Below are 23,536 nucleotides of genomic sequence, written 5' to 3' on the forward strand. Positions count from 1 at the left end.
ACCTAAATAGACCTCTCCAGAATATATCCCGCCTCCTAACTTCCGTATCCATCCAACTTCCGGGCGTGGATTGTCTATGGGAAATAACATGGCGTTTTGAAAGATCGTACCTGTCAAACTCTGTAGGTGACAAAGTAGAAAAAGCTGCTGGGCAGATTGGCCTACACACTTCTGCCATCTAGTTTCCACTGGATTTTTTGATTTTCGGTGCCGTTTAAGTAGTATAGTCTACAGTATACTACTTAAACGGCACAGACAATCAAAAAATGGAAACTATATGGCAGAAGTGTGTAGGCCAATCTGCCCACCAGCTTTTTCAACTTCGCTACCTACAGATGTTTTACCGGTATGATATTTCGAAACGCCATGTTATTTCTCATAGACAATCCATGCCCGGAAGTTGGATGGATACGGAAGTTACGGAGGCGGGACTTATTCTGGAGAGGTCAATACACCCAAACACACGCAAAACAGTTCAAACACACCAATCAGAGCAAACAACATGACATTTCTCATCAACATTCCTAATGTTTATCCGATGTTTATAATAACCTGATACAAAATGGCACAATGATGTACAGGTATTTCACACTGAATAAAATATTGAGTTTAACTTTCTAGATTCATTTTCAAGTCTAGACACAATGAAATACATTGTCTGTCTTTGCCTGCAGCGTTTTTTAAAGTGCAAAATGGTGATGAAGATGGTGAAGTGTCCCTTGGGACTGTCCGAGACCTGATGACGTTGCCCAGTGTGGTGAGGCTGACATTGATGGCCGTGCCCTCCTTCAGCCGGTCGGCCTCCAGGCCTGAACTCCGCTGACGCTCGCTGCCTGCCAGGTCCACCAAGTTAATGTTGGACTGCTTGGTGATGTTCTCCTTGGAGAAGATCTGTGAGCGAATACAGTGAAACACACAAGAGTAACGTGTCTATTCAGCAGACAACTGTACTCCACATAAACACACCACTTGCAAGTATTAGAGATATTTACATGTCCTTATGTCTGCATGTGAGTGTTTGAGGTTAGTGTTATTTTGGTGGTCTATATGAAGCAGAAAGAGAGACAGAGAGAGAGAGATAGAGGGCCCTATCTTAGCAATCTAAATGGTCACTGGCGAATAGCTTAAACAAATTTAGGGGTTTGTCCAGTCCACATTGGCAGTGGTTTTGTTATCAAACGTCAGGCGCCTGGCACAAAAAGGTTGGTCTTAAGTTTCTTAATCAGTCATGGATGTGTTTTGGGCGTTACATCCTTTAAACCAATGAGAATGACATCTGTCATTCCCTTTAACAGCAAGCAGCGCAACTTCAAACAGCGCTTCGGTATTTTGATAGTCAGCGGCGCATTTGAAGGAATCTGCTTGCACAGAGAACATATGGAACAGATATTCTACTACACCATGCTTTACTAAAACCTAGCAGTGTAAAACCTACACGCATCTGTACTGCACTCGTCTATTATTTGATCTCATAGGCAAAGTGAAACTAACTTCACCGTGGTGTCATAGTCTTCAGTGTCTTCAGCTGTACTTCATATGCGCCTTTCACTATAGACCAGATTTTTCTTGGTCAGTGGTGTAATGCCTTTTGTAATGCAGACCACACCTTAGGTCGTTAATTGCCACACCCCTGGGCGCATCGTGTAATAAAAAGAGAAGGGCATGGCGAAAAACTCGAGTGTAAGATAGGAATACCCTTTGCATCGTGATAAGAATATGCTATGTGCTGGGTTTTAGATCGCCAAGATAGGGCCCAGAGAGTGAGAGAGAGAGAGACAGAGAGGGACCAAACATATAAGCACATGCACAAACACACACAAGAGCACAAATACACACACACACACACACACACACACACACACACACACACATACACACACACACACACACACATTATTATACTGTTCAAGAAAATCTATTAATCTGCATGTGTGACATGTTCACACTTTTTACTGCATTATATACAATTGCTTTGGCAAAACAAGTGACCAATTTGTCATGCCAATAAAGCATTTTTAATTGAACCACCAGTTACACCGTGTTCCAAATTATTATGCATTTATGTGTCATAAACATTTATTTTTTTGTTTTCCAATTAAACTAATGTTATCATTGGGAGGTTTGTTTAATAAAATGAAAATTATACTGACTGTCATTTGCATCACCTATTTAGGAAAATCTGAGAAAAATGTAATTTGCATAATAATTTGGAATGCAGTGTAAAAGCCAGCCTCAGCCCCAGCCCCAGATGAAAGCCTGGCCTCTGGCTGTGTGACCTGTTTGAGCTGTGCGATGATGAGCATGCGTGACCTGTGTGACCTGTGCGATGATGAGCATGCGTGACCTGTTTGAGCTGTGCGATGATGAGCATGTGTGACCTGATGTTGAGCTTGTGTGACCTGTTTGAGCTGTGCGATGATGAGCATGCGTGACCTGTTTGAGCTGTGCGATGATGAGCATGCGTGACCTGTTTGAGCTGTGCGATGATGAGCATGCGTGACCTGTTTGAGCTGTGCGATGATGAGCATGTGCGAGCGGCTGCTGTTGGCGTTCATGTGCGTGGCGGCGGTGGTGCGGGTGCGCGTCCCCTGCTCCATCAGCTGTTCCACCCGCGTGGCGCTGTCGCACGGAACCCGCCGCAGGCCTTCCACGTAGAACCCCCGCAGCTGGTCCTCACGCACACGCAGTCCGCCAAGAGAGCGGCCGCCTCGGGACAGCAGGTCAATCACCTGTGGTCAGGGCAGTCTCCATCAGTTACATACACACACACACACACACACACACACACACACACACAAACACAGCAATGCACAGATGCTGTATGAGTTTATGATACTGACGGGAGAGCTAGGCCATGGTTCCAAGCTTTTGCAACTGAATTTCAATGAAATTCAATCTATTTTAGTTTTTAAAATACTGTAATATACCCAACACTGGCTGAGGCTTGAGGCAAAGTGAGGTGTTCCGTGGAATGTTGAGGAACCCAATGCATTTTTATACAGGCCCATGAAATAGGCTATTTTTAAATGCATTAAACTCATTAAATGCATGCTTCTTAATCGAAAAGCTCGGTCAAAAATCATGTCAGCATATGTCTATCGCTGTGGTCTCTATACAGACTCTCTGCATAAACAAAATATGGGTATACACACCCCTGTTATAGCCCAAAATAATGTGTGTGACATAATGTTGCTTTATTATCAGAAAACATAAGTCAGTGTGACTTGGCGTTTTGGTTTGACCTTTGGTGTACTTTAGCCCCATAAAGGTTGATAACCTCTGATCTAGATCTCTCACCCAGGTTGCTCACCAATGGCCCAGCCAACTCACATGTACTGTAGATATACATGTGCCATAGAGTGGTGGTTTTTGACTATCAAGAGCTGTTGGATTTGGTTTCAGAATGAAGAGATATTTATGATGGCCGATTACCTGCTCATTATAAATCTCCAGCATGCTAAAAAACACCTAGACATTGGAGGAAAAGAGAAACAGAATCATAATTAAACAGTAAAAAAAGAAAGATAAAATAAAAGCATTTCCATGACCGTTTGACTTTCCTGGAGAAGTTGGATACCTGACACTGGCAGCTGTCCTGGTTGGCCCTCACAGCCTGGAAGAGTCTCTCGCACAAGGTGGGCACCAAGCCCTTATTGGGGCCGTAGCCAACCATGGAGTAGCTCTTCCCCGAGCCTGTCTGTCCGTATGCCAACAGGGTGGCATTGTAGCCCTGCAAAGCATTCTCCAGGATGCCCTGTCCAAGGTCATTGAATACACTCCCCTGTGTGCAATGATAATAAACCATGATTTCAGTGTGTTATCTGTGATCCACAGTGTGCTATAGCAAAGTCCTTTTAGGCAAGTCCCTCCATTCGGCGGCCATATAGCAACGCTTTTTGGGCACTCGTCGGCCGTCCTATTCAGCAGAAATGCGCGTGCGCAAGGCTTTACGACACCAATCTTGAGTTCACAACACATGATTGGCACGATGTCTTCACAACACACCACATGATTGGCTCAATGTATTCACATGTCGACGTTTTGCCGAGGAAGGGGTGGGATATGTGTAGCCAACGGCCATATTGGCGTTACAAACTATCATCTATTGCCGTTACAAACTATCATTGGACCACCACTCCCCTCCCTGCAGGACATTTACACCACCCGCCTCACCCGCAAAGCACTAATGATTGTCAAGGACACAACCCACCCTGCACACGAACTGTTCAGCCTCCTGCCCTCTGTAAAGAGGTACAGGAGCCTCTGCTCCCGCACCACCAGACTTGCAAGTAGCTTCATCCACCAAGCAATCAGGATGCTGAACACTCTACCCACTCTCCCATCACTGACAGCCCCCCCACCCACCAGCCAGCCAGGAACCTAGGAACCTAGGATCCTGTCTACCCTAACCCCCCACCCCCCCAGGACCGCCCTGTGGAACTGCACTGTGACTGCGCAGCCTAACGTGTTGCTGCTTCATATAAAGCCTGATATACTTGGAATGACTGCATATCAATGTAAATATACAGTACACACAAGCACAAGTTTAAACTTCATCTAAATGTTATCAATGTTATTTATCACTCTGCCACAATACTGCTGCTGCTGCTACTACTGAACTACTCTGTCAGAAGGTTACGCTAGGACTATGTAAATATACAACACAACTACCTCTATTTTTTTTATATATGTTCTATATTTCTATATTTTGATATATGTTCTATATTTCAGTCTCGCACTTTAATGTCTGTATGTGGTATGTCTGTATATATATTTTTTTTTATTGTCTATGGCTATGTCTATGTCTAAAGTATGTCTATGTCTGTATTTAAAGTATGTCTATGTCTGCATGGGAAAGTAAGAAACGAAATTTCCAGTGCATGTAAAGAAATTGACAATAAAGCCGACTTGACTTGACTTGACTTGACAAACTAACCCCATGCATTTCTATGGAGGATTTTTTGAGTGCTGTGTCTCCTCATTAGAAAGTCTCTGGCTATAGTCTTATGTACTTGTTTCTGATTAAATGCAGAAATACATCAGAGCTGGTTCCCCATACTGTACATGGGCTTTTCTCAGTGGAGAGCTCTATTGAGATTCTCTTTTCATCAAGGCCTAGTTGACTAGTGTTCCCACACGCAGTCCTCGGTCTGAATGATTGACTGAATGCTTCATTAGTGCTTCCCACACACACACACACACACACACACACACACACACACACACACACACACACACACACACACACACACACACACACACACACACACACACACACACACACACAATTAATAGAAATAAAGTCTCCTGATACAGGCTGTTGTCAGGTACTAATTAATGTGTGCATTATTCATGTATGCTTTGTAATCACTGAAAATACCATAATTTCCCAACTATTAGCCAAGGTTTATACATTGATTTTGAAAAATGTCTTCAGCTATGAGGTTAATAAACAGGGGCAGTTAATATATCGTTTTGATTTTTTTTTCTTTGTCCTGCGGCTAATAACAGGAAATTACTCTATATAAATTGAATTGCCCCAAAGTATATTTTAGAGTGGGTACAGGGTGCCGCCCAGGCTGCCTATGCCTGGAGAAGCCCCTGCCGCTTCATTACCTGATCTGCATAGCGTCCACCTGCCGCTTCATTACCTGATCTGCATAGCGTCCACCTGGCTCCTCGGCAGCAAACAGGCCGTCCCTGTTCCTGACGAAGCCGCTGTGAGACCAGTACGCGTAGTCGAAGGTGAAGGTTCGTCGCACCTGTGGGTTGCGGGGGTCCTGGATCGTGATGGTGTTTGCCGCCATGGACACCACGCAGCGGCTTCCTGCATCTCTCTCCCTCTAGAAATAAACACCACATCTCTCAACACCCCATCTAAACGTTCATCTGCTTCCATCAGCATTGATAACCAAAACAGCACATCAACAGAAAGACGCTACTACACCCGGGCTTAGTAGATAAACAGGCTTGACATGGCTTGACCGCACTGACCTTGTTGAAAGGCCTGACCCGTACTGCCACTTTTACGCAGTCTTTGCCGGCCATCTCCTCTCCCTTCTGTGCTTGTGCCGTGTTTGTCAGCGGGCAGGGGGGCGGGGGACGGGCATGGCGATGCCCTCTGGCCCTGACATACGAGGACTGGAGACGGAGCTGGTAATCAGAGCCAGGTAGCCACAGCCGAGCCATGGATCACTTTCACTGCATCACTCAGGACATTAATTATACAACAGCTTCAAACACAGCCGGGGAAGAACGGACTGCCCAATTATTGACCGTTCAAGCCCTCGTGTCTATTTTTGTTATCTGTGTTTTTTCATTTAAATGTATATCTTTCATGGCATGGAAATGGTCCATAGTTGGCAAAGCTCATTGGACTCACGGTCCTGATGCAAAGTCACTATCCACCACTATCCTATAAGTTGGGTGGCTAGGCTGGTGAATATTTTTGGGGCCATGAGATGAGTTTACCTCCGAGATCTTGGCTTTATTATGACTTCAGTATCAGTATGGTGTCAATGTTTGTTATGGTCTGTACACTGGGAAATGTACTGGCTATGCGGAGTACTGGACAAATCCTGACCTTGGTTATGGTTATGGTTAGTTAGCAACTACTTTTGTCCAAAGCAACTTACAGAATATGAACATTAGAGTAGTTAGAAATTGAGTTTTTCTGTTTCTTTTTTTTTTTTTAATGGTATGTTAAGCAAAATAACATTAATACTAATGATATCAATAACAATATCTAATATCAATAATGAAAATATACAAAACAAAAACATAAATATAGTGTCTTTCCAGTAATTAATGACTTTTTATTTACATGGTTCATTTGAAGCAATTGTTTCTCTAAGGCAGGCCATTCAAACTTTGGGTAGTGTAAAGGATAGGTTTGAAGTGAGACAGCCCCCACCTCCCAGGGATACAAATAATTGGGGGGGGGGGGGGGTACTTGGTCACAGGAGAACCAGAGTAGGCTACGATAACAACTAACAATGTGCTACACTATAAAGCTATTCTCTAATGTACCATGGGTGGTTAAACACATTACAGTTTGTTGGTGACATGGTGATGAACACCATAATCATAATTATTTATATATTTATAACATTGTGTTACGGCCTTCAACTCCTCCCCTGAGACTGACTAAAAACCAGAGGTGTAAAAATCCGGCTTCAGAAAGTAAAAGCCACATTTACTCTAACCATTCACTAAACTGCCACATGTAGAACCAATACATGGTAGGATTTTTACTTTCTGAAGCCGGACTTTTACACCTCTGCTAAAAACAGACATGTGTTGCTTGGTATCATCACTCCACTAGATGGCGGTATTACACATCCCCTTTCAGCTCCCCTCAACTGCACAAGACCAGTCCAGTGCAGTATCGCCAGTTACAACCAGCTGCAGTGCTGCAGCCTCATACCAAATGCAGACATCCATGGGTCTGGTTTCCCGAAAGATAAACAGCCATGCTTGTCCTCAGCTTGTGACCTGTGCGTGCAAATGTGGGACGACTTCGTGCTCATGCTCTAGGAAGGCGTTCTTCAACCCCTCCAGACTTATTAAAAACAGACATGTGTTGTGTGGTATCATCAATCCACTAGATGTCAGTATTACATATTGGCTAAAATAAACAGACTAATCCCTTATCAGCTCCAAGGTACAGTGCTGCCTGTCTGTGAGGAATCACTGTGAGGATTTACTGTAAAGGTTCAACAGATTTGTGGTTCCTCATGGAATAATGGAGCCATGTGATTAGCCATTAAAGATCCTTTATTTAGAGTGTACACCAGCAGGCAACACAAACATATAGTAGGTGTGTGCACTCTATAAGCCCTATAAAATGGCAGTGTCATGAACTGGGAAATGTCTAATCTTTTTTCATTTCCTGAGTGATCCTTAAGTGTGGAAAAAAGGGGAGAGACCTCGACCTCCACGTAAAGCTGAGGAAAGTGCACTGGAACATCAAATCACAGTTTTAGGAAACAGTTTTTAAGTGATGTTTTTTGGGCTTTTCAGCCTCTGTCATTAGACAGAACAGTGTAGAGAGTACAGTGATGACAGGAGATGGGGAGTGCGTTCAGAAAAATGACCCCAGGTCGGACTAAACCCTGGGTTTCTGTGAGTCCCACTGAGCACACTTACGGTGTAGTGTAAGATGCTGACTGTACTGCTGCACTGTCTCCATCCGGAACACTATATTCTTATTGGATAAAAGGGCCAGCTTGAAATCATTTAGGACAGAGGAATGAATCCTAGGCCTCTGGGGGCCTAGGGATCTGCATAATAGACATAGGGTGGATTGCCCTAATGCGGGACATTTTTTTCCTTTCGGACTTCTGTAGTAGGCTATATTAGGCTACAATGTGAGGGTGTACAGAACAGAACAGAACCCTACAGCTTTGGCTTTCCCATAGATTCACCGACATTTATCAGTTTGGGGAAGAGCTACACCCCACTGGAGCAGTTCCGCCACCTCAGATACATTTTAATTAATAATAATATATTCTTTCATACAAACAATGTAGCACGATGATATTTGTTAAAATAAATGGTGAGTTAATTATTCATGTGTACAGAAGTGACCAAGAAGCTAGCAATTCTTGTCCAAAAAGTATTGCTACACCACAATACTCAATATGTTGTCCAACGGTGAGTCATTTTTCCCTGTTGCACCGACACTGGATTTTAGGGTTCCCCCACCTGCCAAATCCCACTTTAACCACTGGGTGTCCCACATTAAGCAGTCTCCCACATTAGGACAATTAAGTATACAATACGAAAAGGACTACAGGACAGATACATATTGTAGGACATAAAGAGGCAATGTTTTAATTATGTCATCAGACGCTTCGGTCATTCATGTTGTTGGCGGAGTACAAAACAGGTTTATTACCGGCAGACAGCGTGGGTGTTGGATTATCAGTTACGCCAGATCTTGTGCATAGGTCACTTACATGTACAACACCGAATCAAAAAAAATTGAGACATTGTGTAAAATGCAAATAAAAACAGAATGTGATAACATACAAGTTTTGTAAACACTCATTCAGTTATCACACCCAGTGATCTGTTAGGATTTCAGTTGCTCAACTTTATGGGGTATTCTTAATCATGTTTTTCATTCCATGATGTACCTAATTTGACAGGTCTGGACTGCAGACATTTGAGCACCTGGACTCTTCCTCTATGAAGAAATACTGTTTAAATATGTGCAGAATTCATTTTGGCATTGGCAATATTATAATATAATACATCATTCAGAATTGATTGTGCCTTGCCACTAATGCAACTCCACACTGTCATAGTTGTTGGGTTTCAAACTAAGCACTAAAACAAGTTGGATATTTGGATAGGCCCTCTCCTCTTTAGCCCAGATGAGTCCATGATTTCAAAAAAGAAATGCAAATTTTGATTGGTCTAACCACCGTTTTCCACTTACCTCAGTCCATTTTAAACAAGCTCAGTCCCAGATAAGATGGTGGTATTTCTGTATCATTTCTAAATACTATAAATAATAATATAACAAATTTGGCTGTTCCATGGTAAAGTTTACACAAGCATTTCTAAATTGAGTATCAAACTGTCCTCATAGACAATGGTTATCAGAAGTTTTCATGAGCCCAAACAATATTTTTCTTTACAAAAACAGGTCTGGTTTTAATGCAGTTCCATCTGAGGTCCAAAAGACCAAGGCCATCCAATATTGTTTTTCAGCTCTATCCCTGGTTTGCAAAGATTTCTCTGGATTTTCTGAATATTTTAATGATATTATGTACTGTAGATAATGAACTCCCCAAATACTTAACAATTTCATGTTAAGCATTAAAATTAAATTTTTTCATCATTTGTCCACACAGGTTTACACAGAGTGATGAATACCCTACATCTTTACTTCTAAGAGACTCTTTTTTTTTTAAACGTGTTGCTCAAAATGAACATATATTTTCCATGAAATAGTCAAATTTGTCATTTTCAACATTTGATAGGTTGTCTGTATCCTTTTTGCAGCTAAATATGAGTTTACGAGATTTGCAGATTATTACACTCCGTTTTTAATTCACATTCTACACAACGTCCCAACTTTTTCTGATTTGGGGTTATACTGTACAAATAAAGTCAGGAACGATTAACATATTGTTATTGCCTTTGTCAACACAAAGCCAAAGACCAACAGTGCGGGGCATGGCCAGTCCATGAGACCTGTGTGGCTACTATCCAGAGGTCATTTCCTCTTCTTCTGGTCAGCGGCCAGTTCCTGGGACTCGGGGATGCACTGAAAGCCCGCCAACATGGCCACAATGGAAAAGCCTGGAGGTACACAGAATGGGTAGTAGGAAATTAAAGGTTGTCACACGAGTCATTTCACGATAAATCAATGGATTTGGGGGAAATCTTCCCATCTGACATGATGTTACAGTATACATTTTTTGTCTTTTAATTGACAATGTGTACCTGAACATCTGAAAGGCATGCAAGAATTCATAATATGATCATATGGCCAAGTTGGCATAACCTTGTAAAATAATGAGGTCTTTTTTTGCAATTTGCAACATCCTCTACATCTATTTTCTATACAGGCTAATTTCTATACAGAACTGAGTGATTATTATACAGTATATTCTTAGATAGTGCAAATTTAATGTAAAATATTTAAATAGATTTTACAGTTGAAAGTCAAAAGTTCACATACACCTTGTCTAAATACATTCAAACTCAGTTTTCCACAATTCCAAACCCCTCAATATCCATCCCCTATTTGAGTTCAGTTGATCCAAATATCTTGTTATGATGGTGCAAAATTTGAGAATAATAGTAGAAATGATTTTTTACTTTCAGTTTGATTTATTGTATCATATTCTCAGACAGTCAACCATTTACATACACTTTGTGACAATTTTTGGCAGTGTCTTTTTAAGACGGATTCCTGCCGTTTTTTACACCTCTACTGTAAATCTCTTCTCTGTTGCTCTAGCGGTCCTGAAAAAAATCCCCTCGTGGCCTTAAAACGGATTAAATGTAACTTTACACTTTTATCTTCATTTCGGGAATTGGGATCTATCTGTCCCCGCCCCCTCTCCAGTCACTCCTGCTACTGTCTGTTGCACAGTTAATAGCTTGTTTGCAACTTGTAGAATTGTCCCACCCACAGGCACTTCTTAAAAATAAATAAATAAACAAACAAACAAAAAACAGAATGTGTATAGCAGTGCCATTGAAAATTAATTTAGTGATGGGTGTGAACATGCAATTGAGTGTTGTCAGATCACACATTAGAGTCCTGAATATCAATGTTCTATATATTGCACCTTTTTGTGGTAGACGAGGAACGACATTTCATCTTTGCAAAATGTTATATGTATGTTGCTAAGGTGACAATAAAGCACTACATGTACATGACTACTTGACTTGAAGGTAATTGTGTTCTACTAGCCTGGAAGCCAGCCCAAATGAAACCCCACCCAGTCATGTAACTGTACAGTTTTTCTGACAAGCTGAGGTGCGTTCAAATTCGCAAACATAGGCGAACGTTCACAAACGTTTGCAAAACAATTTTCTGTTTGCCTTGAGTTTTCCATAAACATTTGCGAACACTTGCAAACAGTTTAAGAAGGTAGTTCTCCGCAAACATGTTGGAAGTTGGATGGAGAGTTACTACTGAGATGGAATGTTTACACAAAATTGTTTAAAATGTATCTGTTCATACAAACATGTTCACCATGAACGTTTGCCTCAGTTCAAGGAATTTGAACGCACCTCTGGTCAGTCAGATTGCAAACCACACAGTTTGCAGACTCAGTCGGAGTCTTCATGCTAGCTGAGCTCTTCCTCCTCCTTGCCCTGCAGCTTCCTGTCCAAAAGGCTCTTCTTTGATGTCCATCCCTTCGCTGTCCTCACAGTCAGGCTCATCAGTAATCAACATGAGTGACTCAGGCAGGATCTGAGTGTATTGGCTCCTCTCTCCCTCCGTCTCAAATAATAATAATAAAAAAAAATAACTGAATGGGTTATTCCATATCAATTCAACACAATTGTTTTTATCCAAACAGTCCCCATCATCATACGAAAATTGCAACTTGTTATCTTAGGCTATTTAGTTCCCTTTTCAAATATAGATAGACATGCCCTAGAAAATGGCTACAAATGCCACCATTTCATGTGTACCACTTTTTCCTCTCAATGTTCACAATATTCCTCTCCTCTCTCCTGAAATCATATTCCTCTTTATCACAAGTCTGCATTCAAAGTTTATCTATCTGTGGCATTATCAACTTCAGCGACGAGAAAGGATGACGCTATAGTTTAAAAATTGGAAGTGGGTGGTAAACGGTAGTAGCAACGCCTGCAAACATAAAACATTGCAGTTTGTAAAGTTTAGGCAAAGAAGGAAGTAAAGTTAGGAATCCCTGATCAATGTAACGTCTAAACCAATGATTTCAAAGTTATCGCTATGTTTACGCCAGTCACCATGCTAGTGTTGGAAACATTTTCCAATCGTGAGTCCCTAGACCCCTATTCAATCACTATGTAAATAGAGTCTGTTTTTTTTTTTTTTAAAAGGCTAACAAAGAAATGTATTTTCATTCATGCTTATGCTTTTACTATGTCAATGTATATGCAATTAGTTGTGTGAAACTCAATAAAAATAATTGAATATAAAAAGGCTAACAAAAAATAGTAAATTATGCAACAACTTTTGACGGAATAGCAGAGTTATTATAAAGTCAATGAAGTCAGTATTTGTATAGGTGACATCGAGCATGAGAGAAAACATCCTGAATATTAAATGATTTCTCAAGTAATAACAAACGTTGGACAAACGATAATAACAACACATTCAATTATTTTTTTACCTCAGTTCATCTTGAGTTTCTCACTCAGTTGAATCATGTGTGATAATTTCTGACGATCCTCCTTTCTGACATAGCAAGCAGATTGACTTGAAGGCATCATGAAGATTTGACAAGTAATAACAAAAATCCTGAACAAAAAAACACCCCTGAACCAATAACTGTAAAGCTTCTCATCTGATGTTTATCAAGGAAGTGTTCATTGATAAAATAAATGGCTGGACGGCAGGAAGTAAAGCATATTTTACAGCAGCTTTAAATACCTGAATTCAGTGGTCAACCATCACAATAGATGTAATAGATTAACAATGTTTCCTTTGACCTAAAAAAATAGCACCTCCATTCAACACCTAAATGAAACAAATTAGTGTTGTGCTTACTTGCAACTAGAAGAGGTGCCATTACACCAATAGTTAGGGGAGCTGTTTTATAGATGAAGGCTTCAGAAAGAAAATGCCCTAGAGCCAGCACAAATGTCCACAGTGTGATGTGATAAAGCCTGAGAGAGAGAGAGAGAGAGAGAGAGAGAGAGAGAGAGAGAGAGAGAGAGAGAGAGAGATTCATTAGTTGGGACAGAGCATTAAACACAGAACTTTGATAAATGGTGGAGAGAATCTTACGTTCTGTTATGGATGTCCATGGCACAGAAGAAACGAATTATAGATGATAACAAGGTCCATATTCCAAATGTTCTAGCCTGAAGGCCATTCACTGAAAGCACAAAACAAACAAATGATAATATAACTACCAAAACGTATCTGGGTGTGGACAATCTTGCAAAAAACATCAGTGCTTTACACCTGAATATCTACAGTTGTAGCATTTTATGATAGGTTTAGGTTTAGGTATATTTACAGTTGTGCAAACGTTGTGAAAAGATTGTCAATAGTGCAAAGAGAGCAGCAAATGCAAGTCGGAATTAACACAATGCATTGTGCATCATACATTCCCAATACTAATGAAACTGAAATTAAACATAAATTTGCAAATGTGTATATTTACACTTTTACACTTACAAATTTAAGTTAAAGCGATACTCCACCATTTGGGGAAATACACTTATTTTCCACCCCCCCATCGAGTTAAACTGTTGAGTTTTACCTTTTCCCAGTTCATCCAGCCGTTAGCATCTTTAATCTGATTCAATGAGCTGGAGCTAAAAGTGTTACTGTCAGACTCAGAGAACGGCTGGATGAACTGGGGAAAGGTAAAAGTCAATTGTTTAACTCGAGGGGAGGTGGAAAATGAGTGTATTTCCCCAAATGGTGGAATATCCCTTTAAGTTTTCATTGAAGTGCAAGCAATATTCTGTAAAATGTTTTTTTTATTATTGTAATGTATTACACAAAGTATCGCACTGTTTAATGCTCTTTAAAATACTGAGTATAAACTCAGACTGCAGTACCAATGAGCCTGGCTCTTTGGCGTTGCGGTCAAGCTGCACGTTTAGTACCCCGGAGACCCCGGGTGGGGTCACTGCTCTCTACTTTTGCTACATACGGTGTCAGAAGTGGGATGGCTTGCCATGAGACCATCAGAAGTGTGTCCGTTGTGTGAGCCATATGAGGGGACCCCCAGGATAGGTTGGCCACCGTGTGAGGGACCCCAGAGATGGGGGAAGCTCTAGTGTGTGAGGCATCCTGAGATGGGAAAAAGTATGTCTGGTGGATGTGTGAGGGACGCCAGTGTGCGTGAAGCACGTGGGCACGCTTCCCGAAGGGGAGGGCAGTGTGACGGAGTGCCATCACTACAGTTGCGCTCTGACTGCCATACCAACGAGCCTGGCTCTTTAGCGTTGCAATCAAGCTGCACGTTTAGTACCCTAAAGACCCGAGTTTGAGGCCGGGTGGGGTCACTGCTCTCTCTCCCTTTGCTACAATTATGGTAAGACAAAAGTAGCCATCATAAAACGGAACAGTCAAACCTTACCAAACTCCGGCGACCCAGTGTAAAGTTTCTCTGACAGGAAGCTGTGATCGCGAAAACTTTGAACTGTGTTGCCCATAGCAATCACAGACACCATAACCAGCCAACTGCGCAGCACATTCAAAAGCCGCCCCATTTATCGTCCTGATATTGAGCGCACACCTGCAGAACAGACAATAGGGCAATACATTAATGATGTGACTTACAACCAACAGTAGAATTAAATAACCTTTTATAATAGTCGTTAGTCACAATATCATATGAACGTTATCATATCAGTAATTAGAAAAACTTCAACAACTGCACAACGCCCAAACTGGATCTGCACCTGGTCATCTTAGTTACGTGATCCAGCTTCATGGTCAGACCAGTGCACTGATGATGGTCTGAGACTGAAAACGTTTTGCACTTTTCACTTCTTTTACAATAAACAAGTTTGCTTATTTAAATGGACAGAATTTGGTGTGCAAGTTGGTCTTCATCCTGGTCTGACTGTAGCACAGTACTTCAAGTTGGAGCTACCGTACCTGCCTGGCCTTGGTTTGGGGCGTAACACCCAGGAGTCATCCTACCAGCAAATACGTCTACAAAATCCATTGTATTCTTAAGGTTTGCAGTGTGCAGAGTATCCACATTTTCCAAAATTTGAAAAGAAAATGAACCACATTTTCCAAAATTTGAAAAGAAAATGAACCACAGTCACGTCGATTTAATCAGGTTTGGAAAACTCTTGTAAAAGAGGACAAAGAATAGTTTTCTTAGCTCTCTTGTACTATCAACAGAGTGTACTGTGCCAATGTACCACTGTTTATGATGAAACAAATGCTTTGCCAGTGGCGCAAAGCAAACTTAGGAGGCCCCCTGCAGCTAGCAGAGTGCTGGGGATCCCCGGTATGGGGACATTTGTATAGCAATATTATTTGCAAATACGTACACATTTGCAAATTTGTCCACACATTTATAGTAAGTAAGTATATATACTCTTTTGATCTCGTGAGGGAAATTTGGTCTCTGCATTTATCCCAATCCGTGAATTAGTGAAACATACTCAGCACACAGTGAACACAGTGAGGTGAAGCATACACTAATCCGGACACAGTGAGCTGCCTGCAACAACAGCTCTGGGGAGCAGTGAGGGGTTAGGTGCCTTACTCAAGGGTACTTCAGCCGCTTTCTACTGGTCGGGGTTCGAACCAGCAACCCTTCGGTTACAAGTCCGAAGCGCTACCCCTTTGCAGATTTGTCCACATATTCACAGATCTATACACACATTTGCAGATTTCTCATCTACACGTTCACAGATCTGTGCATTTACATATTTGTCTACAGTGACAATACATAGTAAATGTAAATAGGCTACATTTGTAAAATATCTCACCTATTAGGCCTACCTACTGCCCCCCCCCCCCCTCCCTTAAAAGGACACCAGGCAAGCCTGATGCTTTTTCTGTACGAAACTCCCCCTCACTCGGTCTGAAGCTCTTTTCCTTTTCTTTGCATCTTCCGTCAAGGGTTTTCGCTGCTTCTTAGCCGGCTCTGCCATTATACACACGTTTGCAACAATCAGCAATCAACAATTGGGCTTTAATCAGTAGGGTATATTAAATTATTTTTTCCTGCTCGATTTAAGAGTATTTTTTCAATGGGTGACAGTTCTGTATCATATTTTAGGACAAACTTTCCTGTTATCAGATTTTTTAACTGTAAATATCGTAATTTTTCCTTATCAGTTAAGTTAAAGTTGTTTTTAAGCTGCCTAAATGGAATAATTTCATTCTGAAAAATGATATCTGAGATGGTCATTACTCCTCTGTTTATCCATGAGATCCAATTTATTTTCGTATTTTGAATAGTGATGGCCGGGTTATTCCAAAGGTGAGTTGTCCTCGGGACACTAATATGATCTCCTAAAGTATCTTTTAATTCCCTCCATGTTTTTAATGTACTGTTTATTACAAAGCCTGCATGTTTAGTTTTTTTCTTAGAAAAGAGCTGAAAACCAGTTGCCTGGCACAAATTGGTGGTTATGTTTATCCAACTTTCATCTGAACCATTGATTATTTGCTTGACGTAATATGCCTGTGCTGCAAGATAATACAGCTCCATATTTGGGATTAAGTTTAGCCCACCTTCCTTTCTGCTGCTCTGGAGGAGTGTCCTGCTTAACCTGGAAGCTTTGTATGACCAAATGAATGAACTAAATAGCCTGTTGATGGTTCTAAAGAAATCCTTTGGAGGCACCACTGGTATTGTTTGAAAAACAAACAGAAAACTTGGGAGCCATATCATTTTTATCTAATTCTACCGATAAGATTAATTGGTAAGTCTACCCTTTTGTCTAAGCTTGTTTTCAGGTCTTTGATTAATGAAGAGTAATTATCCTTGTACAATTTACTTTTATCCATACTAATATAACATCCTAAATATTTTCCTTTTGCCATTTACTTTTGCTAGGTTGTAACCCTAGGGTGGGAAAGATTTTGGTTTTATTAACGTTAATTTTCTTTGATTCTTTTGAAAACTGCTCTATGGTTTCCATTAAATTAGGGATGGACTTTTCAGCATTAGTTAAGTACAGTAAGATGTCATCTGTGTACAAGCTAAGTTTATAGCACTCTCTACCCACCATTATACCACTCACCTTTTCGGATTGGCGGATCTTCTGAGCCAGTGGTTCAATAGCCAGGGCCAACAGTGAGGGGGTTAGGGGGCACCCCTGCCTTGTTCCTCTTGTTATTTGGATCTTTTCTGACAAAGTCCCACTTGAGTAAACGTAGGCTGTGGGTGTCTTGTAAATAGTTTGGATAATGTTTATTATTTCTTTAGGAAAATTGTAGGCTTCCAATCCACAGAGGTAGGGCCACTGAAGCCGATCAAATGCTTTTCAAATGCTTTCTGCATCAACTGCCATTAATGTTAGGTCAATGTTTTCCTTTTAAGCAAACTGTATTAGTGAGATGCATGTTCTTACATTGCTTTTTAAGTTTCTATTCTGTATAAATCATGTTTGGTTATAGTGGATAATTGAAGTAAGGACTTTAGCTATTGTATCACCTTTGTAATTATTTTATTATCGCAGTTGATTAGGCTAATTGGTCTAAAATCAGATGGCTTAATACATTCTCTTCCTGGTTTAGGGATTAGAGTAATAATAATCTGATACATGGATGGAGGGAGTGTTTCCTTAGAACTGACACATGTTATCACTTCAAGAAACAATGATTTTACTTGTGTCCAAAATGTTGCATAGAATTCCACTGGCCCCTTAACTTTTGGGAAGCTATCTATTGCTTTCTTAACTTCCGTTTCAGAAATGTCCTTAGCTAATTCTTGGTTGTGCTTTTCCGATAAGTGTTTTATAGTCACAGTTTCCAAAAAAGTATTTTCTTTAACATTATTAAATTTCTCAAAAAAAGTCCACTACAACTTTTCACCTGACTTCCGGGTAGCAGCAAAGAGCAAAGTCTGCGGTAGAGCTACAACTCTCATTCATTCAGCTGTTTGGAGTGAAGATGCACTGTCAAATATCTGAATAGGCTACGGTATATACAATGTAGCTGATCATTTTCCATTCATCACATTAACATTAACATTAACGTTAACTCTCACGGGGAGGGAAAGGTGGACACTGCTACATCTGTTCAATTACTGTACGCTTATATCACGCAGATCTAACGTTACACTAACAATCTGATGTTATACCATGATCATTTTCAGATTATTTTCGCCTTGCTATTGGAGGCGAATTAGCCTAAATGACTGAAAGCCGATTTAAATTTGATTGACAAAGTCCCATGCACAGCAGCATAAATTGCAACAAGCGAAGAAACATTCCCGGAAGAGAAAAACAACCCGTGCAATAGGCTACATAGGCTACATCACTCACCTTGTCAAAGTAGGCTAGTCTGTGGCAAATTGAGTAGCCTAGTTAACGCCGAACTGTATTGTTGTCGATTGATCATTTGTGTTGTTTCACGACCAATTAGCTAACATGACTGACAATTATTTCCACCAATTACGTCGTCTACTTGTGACAGCTTGAATCGGGCGATATCTCCGGATGGCCCATTTGAAAACACGTGATATATCAAATTTCCCTGATTTGTCAACCCTGAACCCTTCCCATAGACTGGCCATCCCCTCGTCCTATACGCAAGTCGACCTGACGTTTGTAGTTTTTAGTGTTTTAACACGTGCTGGTTCCTAAAAAATCCGAAAATAAATGGGGTCGAGTTTAGCAAAAGAACACAAGGAATTTACCTCCGGCAGTTGTCTCTCCAGCAGTAGTCCTAGACCCAAGCTTGAGGGAAAAAAAGGCTAGGCATTGTGCAATGTGCATCAATATAGACAAATTGGACATAATATGCGTCAGCGTAAACTGTGTATAAATGTGCTATAAAAAGAAATGTTACCTACTTTACTTACAAGAGCTAGCCTACAAGTTCAGATCATACAGATTTAATGAATAAATCCACTTTCAAAATGTGCACAGTTTAAGTAGCCTACTTCTTAATTCTTCATACTGTCCTGTTTTTTTATTTTTATTACACACTCTTTATAATCAGCTGCCCATTACTACCATGCCTTACTGCTGTGGACATTTATCACAACCAAATGTTGTGTTTTTACAATAAACTGCTACATCAACAGAATATGAAGGGGTGGATATTGCTTTGGAAAGTAAATGTAAAACAGGTTTCTAGGCCAAGTATACTGATGTATACAAGGAATTTGGTCTCTGAATTTATCCCATCCGTGAATTAGTGAACACACAGAGCACACAGTGAGGTGAAGCACACACTAACCCAGATGAGTTGCCTTGTTACAGCGGCACTCGGGGAGCAGTGAGGGGTTAGATGCCTTGCTCAAAGGCACTTCAGCCATTCCTACTGGTCGGGGATCGAACCGGCAACCCTTCGGTTACAAACCCGAAGCCCTAACCAGTATAGACAATAACTTGTGTTGTTTTCAACACATCTCTGTGTCCAGATAGGGACAACACAGTTTGTGTTGTTTCCTTTTTTATTTGATACACAATATGTTAAAAATAACACAACTTGCGTTGTTTTTTTTAACACATCTCTGTGTCCAGATAGGGACAAAACATTTGTTTTAAGAGTGTGGTTGTCTATTCATGGAAACCCTATAGGGCCTTCACCGAAAAAAAGGTAGATATAAAAGGTGATTATGGAAGACCAGAGGCACTGCTGTCTATTTAATTTGTCATTAAAGTCACAAATGGTACACAAACGGTATCTTGTAAACAAGGCACCGTTTTTAAATTCAGATTTCTAGATCCTGAGTTGTTGAATGAGGTTCCCAAGACAAGTAAATGGAGGAACAGTATACCCTAGGCAGGAACTGCCTGCAGGCCTGCACTGGACATGGTGAGGACAATGATGGAGAGAGACAATCCAGCATTATTTTTATGAAAGGTTAGCCTGGAGATTCCAGACTCTGGTAATCTAGAAAGATTAAGGTTCTGGCCACGAATAATGTAATGGCCCAACTCAAGGGGCGGCAACAAGCGTGCATTTGAAAATTGCCAAAAAAGACCAATGTTTACTGACTGATTCCAGACTTCAACGCAATTGGACAACACTATGACTGTCATCTGTTAAGCTCGCCTTTGGCCCGCCTATATAAGATACACCGATGTGATTGGCTCCCCGCAATACAAGTGGCAAAAGTAACGTGCAATTCAAATTGTGCTCTTGCGAGAACTCTGGATTTTCCAGGGTAATGAAAGGTCATATGCAAAATTAATAATCATACCCATTTAGTAATATGCCCAAATTACCTTATTCACACAGACACGTTCATAAACATGTTCAGATGAGACATTATCACAATTTGTTGTATTAATCCTGGACTTTTCCCTGACACACAGTTTATCTGCTACAGCAATTGAAGACCAGCTAAAACTTTTCAGCAACATTCTTAAAATGAATAACACAATTTGTGTATTATTAAAAAACAAAACACATCATGTCCAGATAGGGAGAACACAGATTGTGTTATTCCTTAACACATTACTTTTGTTACACTACGTAACACAACAGTTTTGTGTTATTCCTTAACACATTACTTTTGTTACACTATGTAACACAACAGTTTTGTGTTATTCCTTAACACATTACTTTTGTTACACTATGTAACACAACAGTTTTGTGTTATTCTTACACAAAATCAACATGTGTGTGTATAGACTTAAATTAATATACCATTTAAAACAAATTGCAAACAACCGCCACAACTACAAATTGACATGAATTTTATTAGTCGTAGTCAATAGCAACTGGTCATCAAGTAAACCTATACAAGTTTGTATTTCATATTTATGTAGATATCAAATCACAGTGTCCATTTGTCCAGGATACAAACACACACAAATGGGTGCGTCCACGAACTTGCATGACTCATAGGTCTTTACAATGACTTTGCGGGCCAAAGGTGTGACCGTGTCTTTGTGGGGGAAGTCTGTCTCATCACGTGTCTGTATTAAAGGACCAGTATGTAGGAAATATATGGAAAATAAATTGTAACCATTCCAAAAATGATCACCATATGTCATCAGAGAGTATGGAAACACGATGAATTGAAGTAATGGCTTATTTGATATTACTCTAACCCATATAAACCCGTAAACCCGTAAAAAAAATGAATTACGGGGCGGAATCTTTTGGAATTTTTGTTTATGTTTTGAACGATTTAATTCTAGAATAGCGTATTAATAATGGGCTGATGCATTCTCCTATTTGGGTTGCCAGATTAGCAAAGGCCAACTGTCAACATCTGTCAGTTGTAGTCATGAACGAGTAGCCTACGAGAGGCAGGCACATTTTCAAAATATTGTTTGATAAAACAAGAAACCAATTATATCGGAGGAGCCTTCCTGAGATGGCGACATTTTCGTCAAACAAAGAATATCAAGTCTGACGCAGAGCTGGCCATATTTCTCCTCAACATGTAAGCCTAGGCTAAACTTCATCTGCATCGCTAACTTCAGCTATATAATATGTTACGTTGGTTAAAGAGGTATTTTTTGTTTTCACTGTTTCCGTAATGTGTAGGAGAAACGTTAAAGCAGCTGCAGGTCGACTAACGTTAGCTACAGTAAGTCTTCATTACATCTGGCAACCCAGAAGAGGCTCGTGTCTAGGTAGTCTTGAAAACATTCACCAGTGTTTTGATTTTGGCCTACAGAACGTTCGGTAACAATCCTACAAACCGCTCCTTTAAAGGTGTGGGTTTTTGAACATTTTAATAGTGGGGGTCTTAAGCACATAAATAGGTCATTTCGCACAAATTCATCTAAAAGCGCCACATTTGGCACAGATGTACTGTAGCTCAAGTCATACTGAAATGATTTAGCTAGGGTGCCAGAGCCCCAGCGACCCTTGGGGCCAAGATGGCAGCCAAATCCAATATGGCCGCTGCCCGAAAAAGGGTTCTGACTATAACTTTTGAACCACATGAGCTACAAATACAAACCTGATGTCTTTTTCAGCTTAATTGATCATGGGAAACACAAAGGAATATTTATATTTATGACCCAGTATATCTGGACTCCTTAATCCTCCAATTCCAATATGGACGCTGTCCAAAAAAGCAGTTTTGACTATAGTATGGGGCCTTACACCCCATTGTTCGTGCAAATTCTAAAATCTACAAGCACCAAATTTGGCACAGATGCAGCTGAGGGCATACTGAAATGATTTAGCCAGGGTGCTCAAGCCAGAGACCCACAAGGCTGCCAAATCCAATATGGCCGCCACCTGAAAAGGGATTATACTGCATATTTTGAACCAGATGAGATACAAATGTAAAGTTGATAAATATTTCACCTAAATATTGCCTATGTTTAGACCCCCAGTTAGAAAGCAACTACCTGATAATTAATATTCCCACCAATTTTCTAATTGAGAATGTATGGAAGGGATATATGAGGGAGTGTCAGAATTCCAGCATAGATTTGGGCAATATTGAGCAAATATTGAGAATACTAGTTGACTGTATGAACTGTGGTGGAGCAGCTGTTTAGTGCTACTCCATGCTTGTGAGCAAGATGGACAGCAACGGTGAAAGATGAAGATAGATAGATAGATAGATAGATAGATAGATAAACTTTATTCATCCCCAAAGGGAAATTACAGTGTTCCAACAGCACATACAAACATAGCATTCACATACATAGGCCTACATACATGCATACATAAATTATTAAAAAAATATTATTTCTCTCTCTCTGCTCAGGGGGGAGTCATTATAAAGTGCTATTGCAGTGGGTAAAACAGTCTTTCTGTATCTGTCTTTCTTACAGCTTAGTTGGTGTAGCCTCCAACTGAAAACACTTTTTTGTTTGACCAGTAAGCTGTATAGTGGATGCAGTGTTTCCCAGAGAATTAAATTCCATTTGTGGAGGTTGGTTTGCAGAATTAACTTGAATGCAACAAATTAGCACAGCGTGGTTATGATGCTAACCAGATTTAAGCACAATTTAGTACAACCTGGAAAATCATTGTGTGGTGGTCAATGTTGATATTGTGGTGGGCCGCCACAAATAAGTCAATGTATGGGAAACACTGGTGGATGTGAGGTATTGTCCAATATATTTGACAGTTTGTGCAGCATTCTTCTCTCCACCATCAACTCTAGGGGCTCTAGAGCTGTTCCCAACACAAAGCCAGCCTTCCTTTATTCAGTTTCTTAGTGTCCCTGGCTGTAATGCTACTGCCCCAACAGATGGCAGAAAA

The 23,536-nt window shown here is 40.5% G+C and overlaps 2 protein-coding genes across 3 annotated transcripts in view; both read right to left on the bottom strand.

Annotated features, from left to right (window-relative positions):
* The window catches only part of kif28 (kinesin family member 28), a 19,448-nt gene extending 13,400 nt beyond the window's left edge, over window positions 1-6,048 (bottom strand). Inside the window, exons 1-6 of the mRNA XM_076300417.1 lie at window positions 5,995-6,048; window positions 5,652-5,843; window positions 3,578-3,781; window positions 3,433-3,468; window positions 2,502-2,729; window positions 737-891 (exon numbers count right to left, since the gene is read on the bottom strand). Of these exons, the coding sequence (XP_076156532.1) occupies window positions 737-891; window positions 2,502-2,729; window positions 3,433-3,468; window positions 3,578-3,781; window positions 5,652-5,843; window positions 5,995-6,048 (869 nt within the window). The remainder of the gene's footprint in view (window positions 1-736; window positions 892-2,501; window positions 2,730-3,432; window positions 3,469-3,577; window positions 3,782-5,651; window positions 5,844-5,994) is intronic.
* A 2,759-nt stretch (window positions 6,049-8,807) lies between these two features.
* erg28 (ergosterol biosynthesis 28 homolog) lies at window positions 8,808-18,837 on the bottom strand. Of its 2 annotated transcripts, XM_076300412.1 has the most exons (6): window positions 18,667-18,837; window positions 17,422-17,568; window positions 14,784-14,942; window positions 13,475-13,565; window positions 13,235-13,353; window positions 8,808-10,314 (listed from the first exon to the last, which is right to left on the bottom strand). In XM_076300412.1, the coding sequence occupies exons 3-6, from the start codon at window positions 14,914-14,916 to the stop codon at window positions 10,229-10,231; spliced, it is 429 nt and encodes a 142-aa protein (XP_076156527.1). In that variant the 5' UTR covers window positions 14,917-14,942; window positions 17,422-17,568; window positions 18,667-18,837; the 3' UTR covers window positions 8,808-10,228. The 2 variants fall into 2 exon arrangements, with proteins under 2 accessions (XP_076156527.1, XP_076156526.1); XM_076300411.1 differs by lacking the exon at window positions 17,422-17,568.
* Window positions 18,838-23,536: the final 4,699 nt, after the last annotated feature.

This window comes from Alosa pseudoharengus, unplaced genomic scaffold (genome assembly GCF_046254945.1).
Source record: "Alosa pseudoharengus isolate Yale_2024_CS ecotype anadromous, Long Island Sound unplaced genomic scaffold, YU_APseudo_1.1 YU_APseudo_1.1_scf_22, whole genome shotgun sequence".
In the NCBI taxonomy this organism is placed as follows: domain Eukaryota; kingdom Metazoa; phylum Chordata; class Actinopteri; order Clupeiformes; family Clupeidae; genus Alosa; species Alosa pseudoharengus.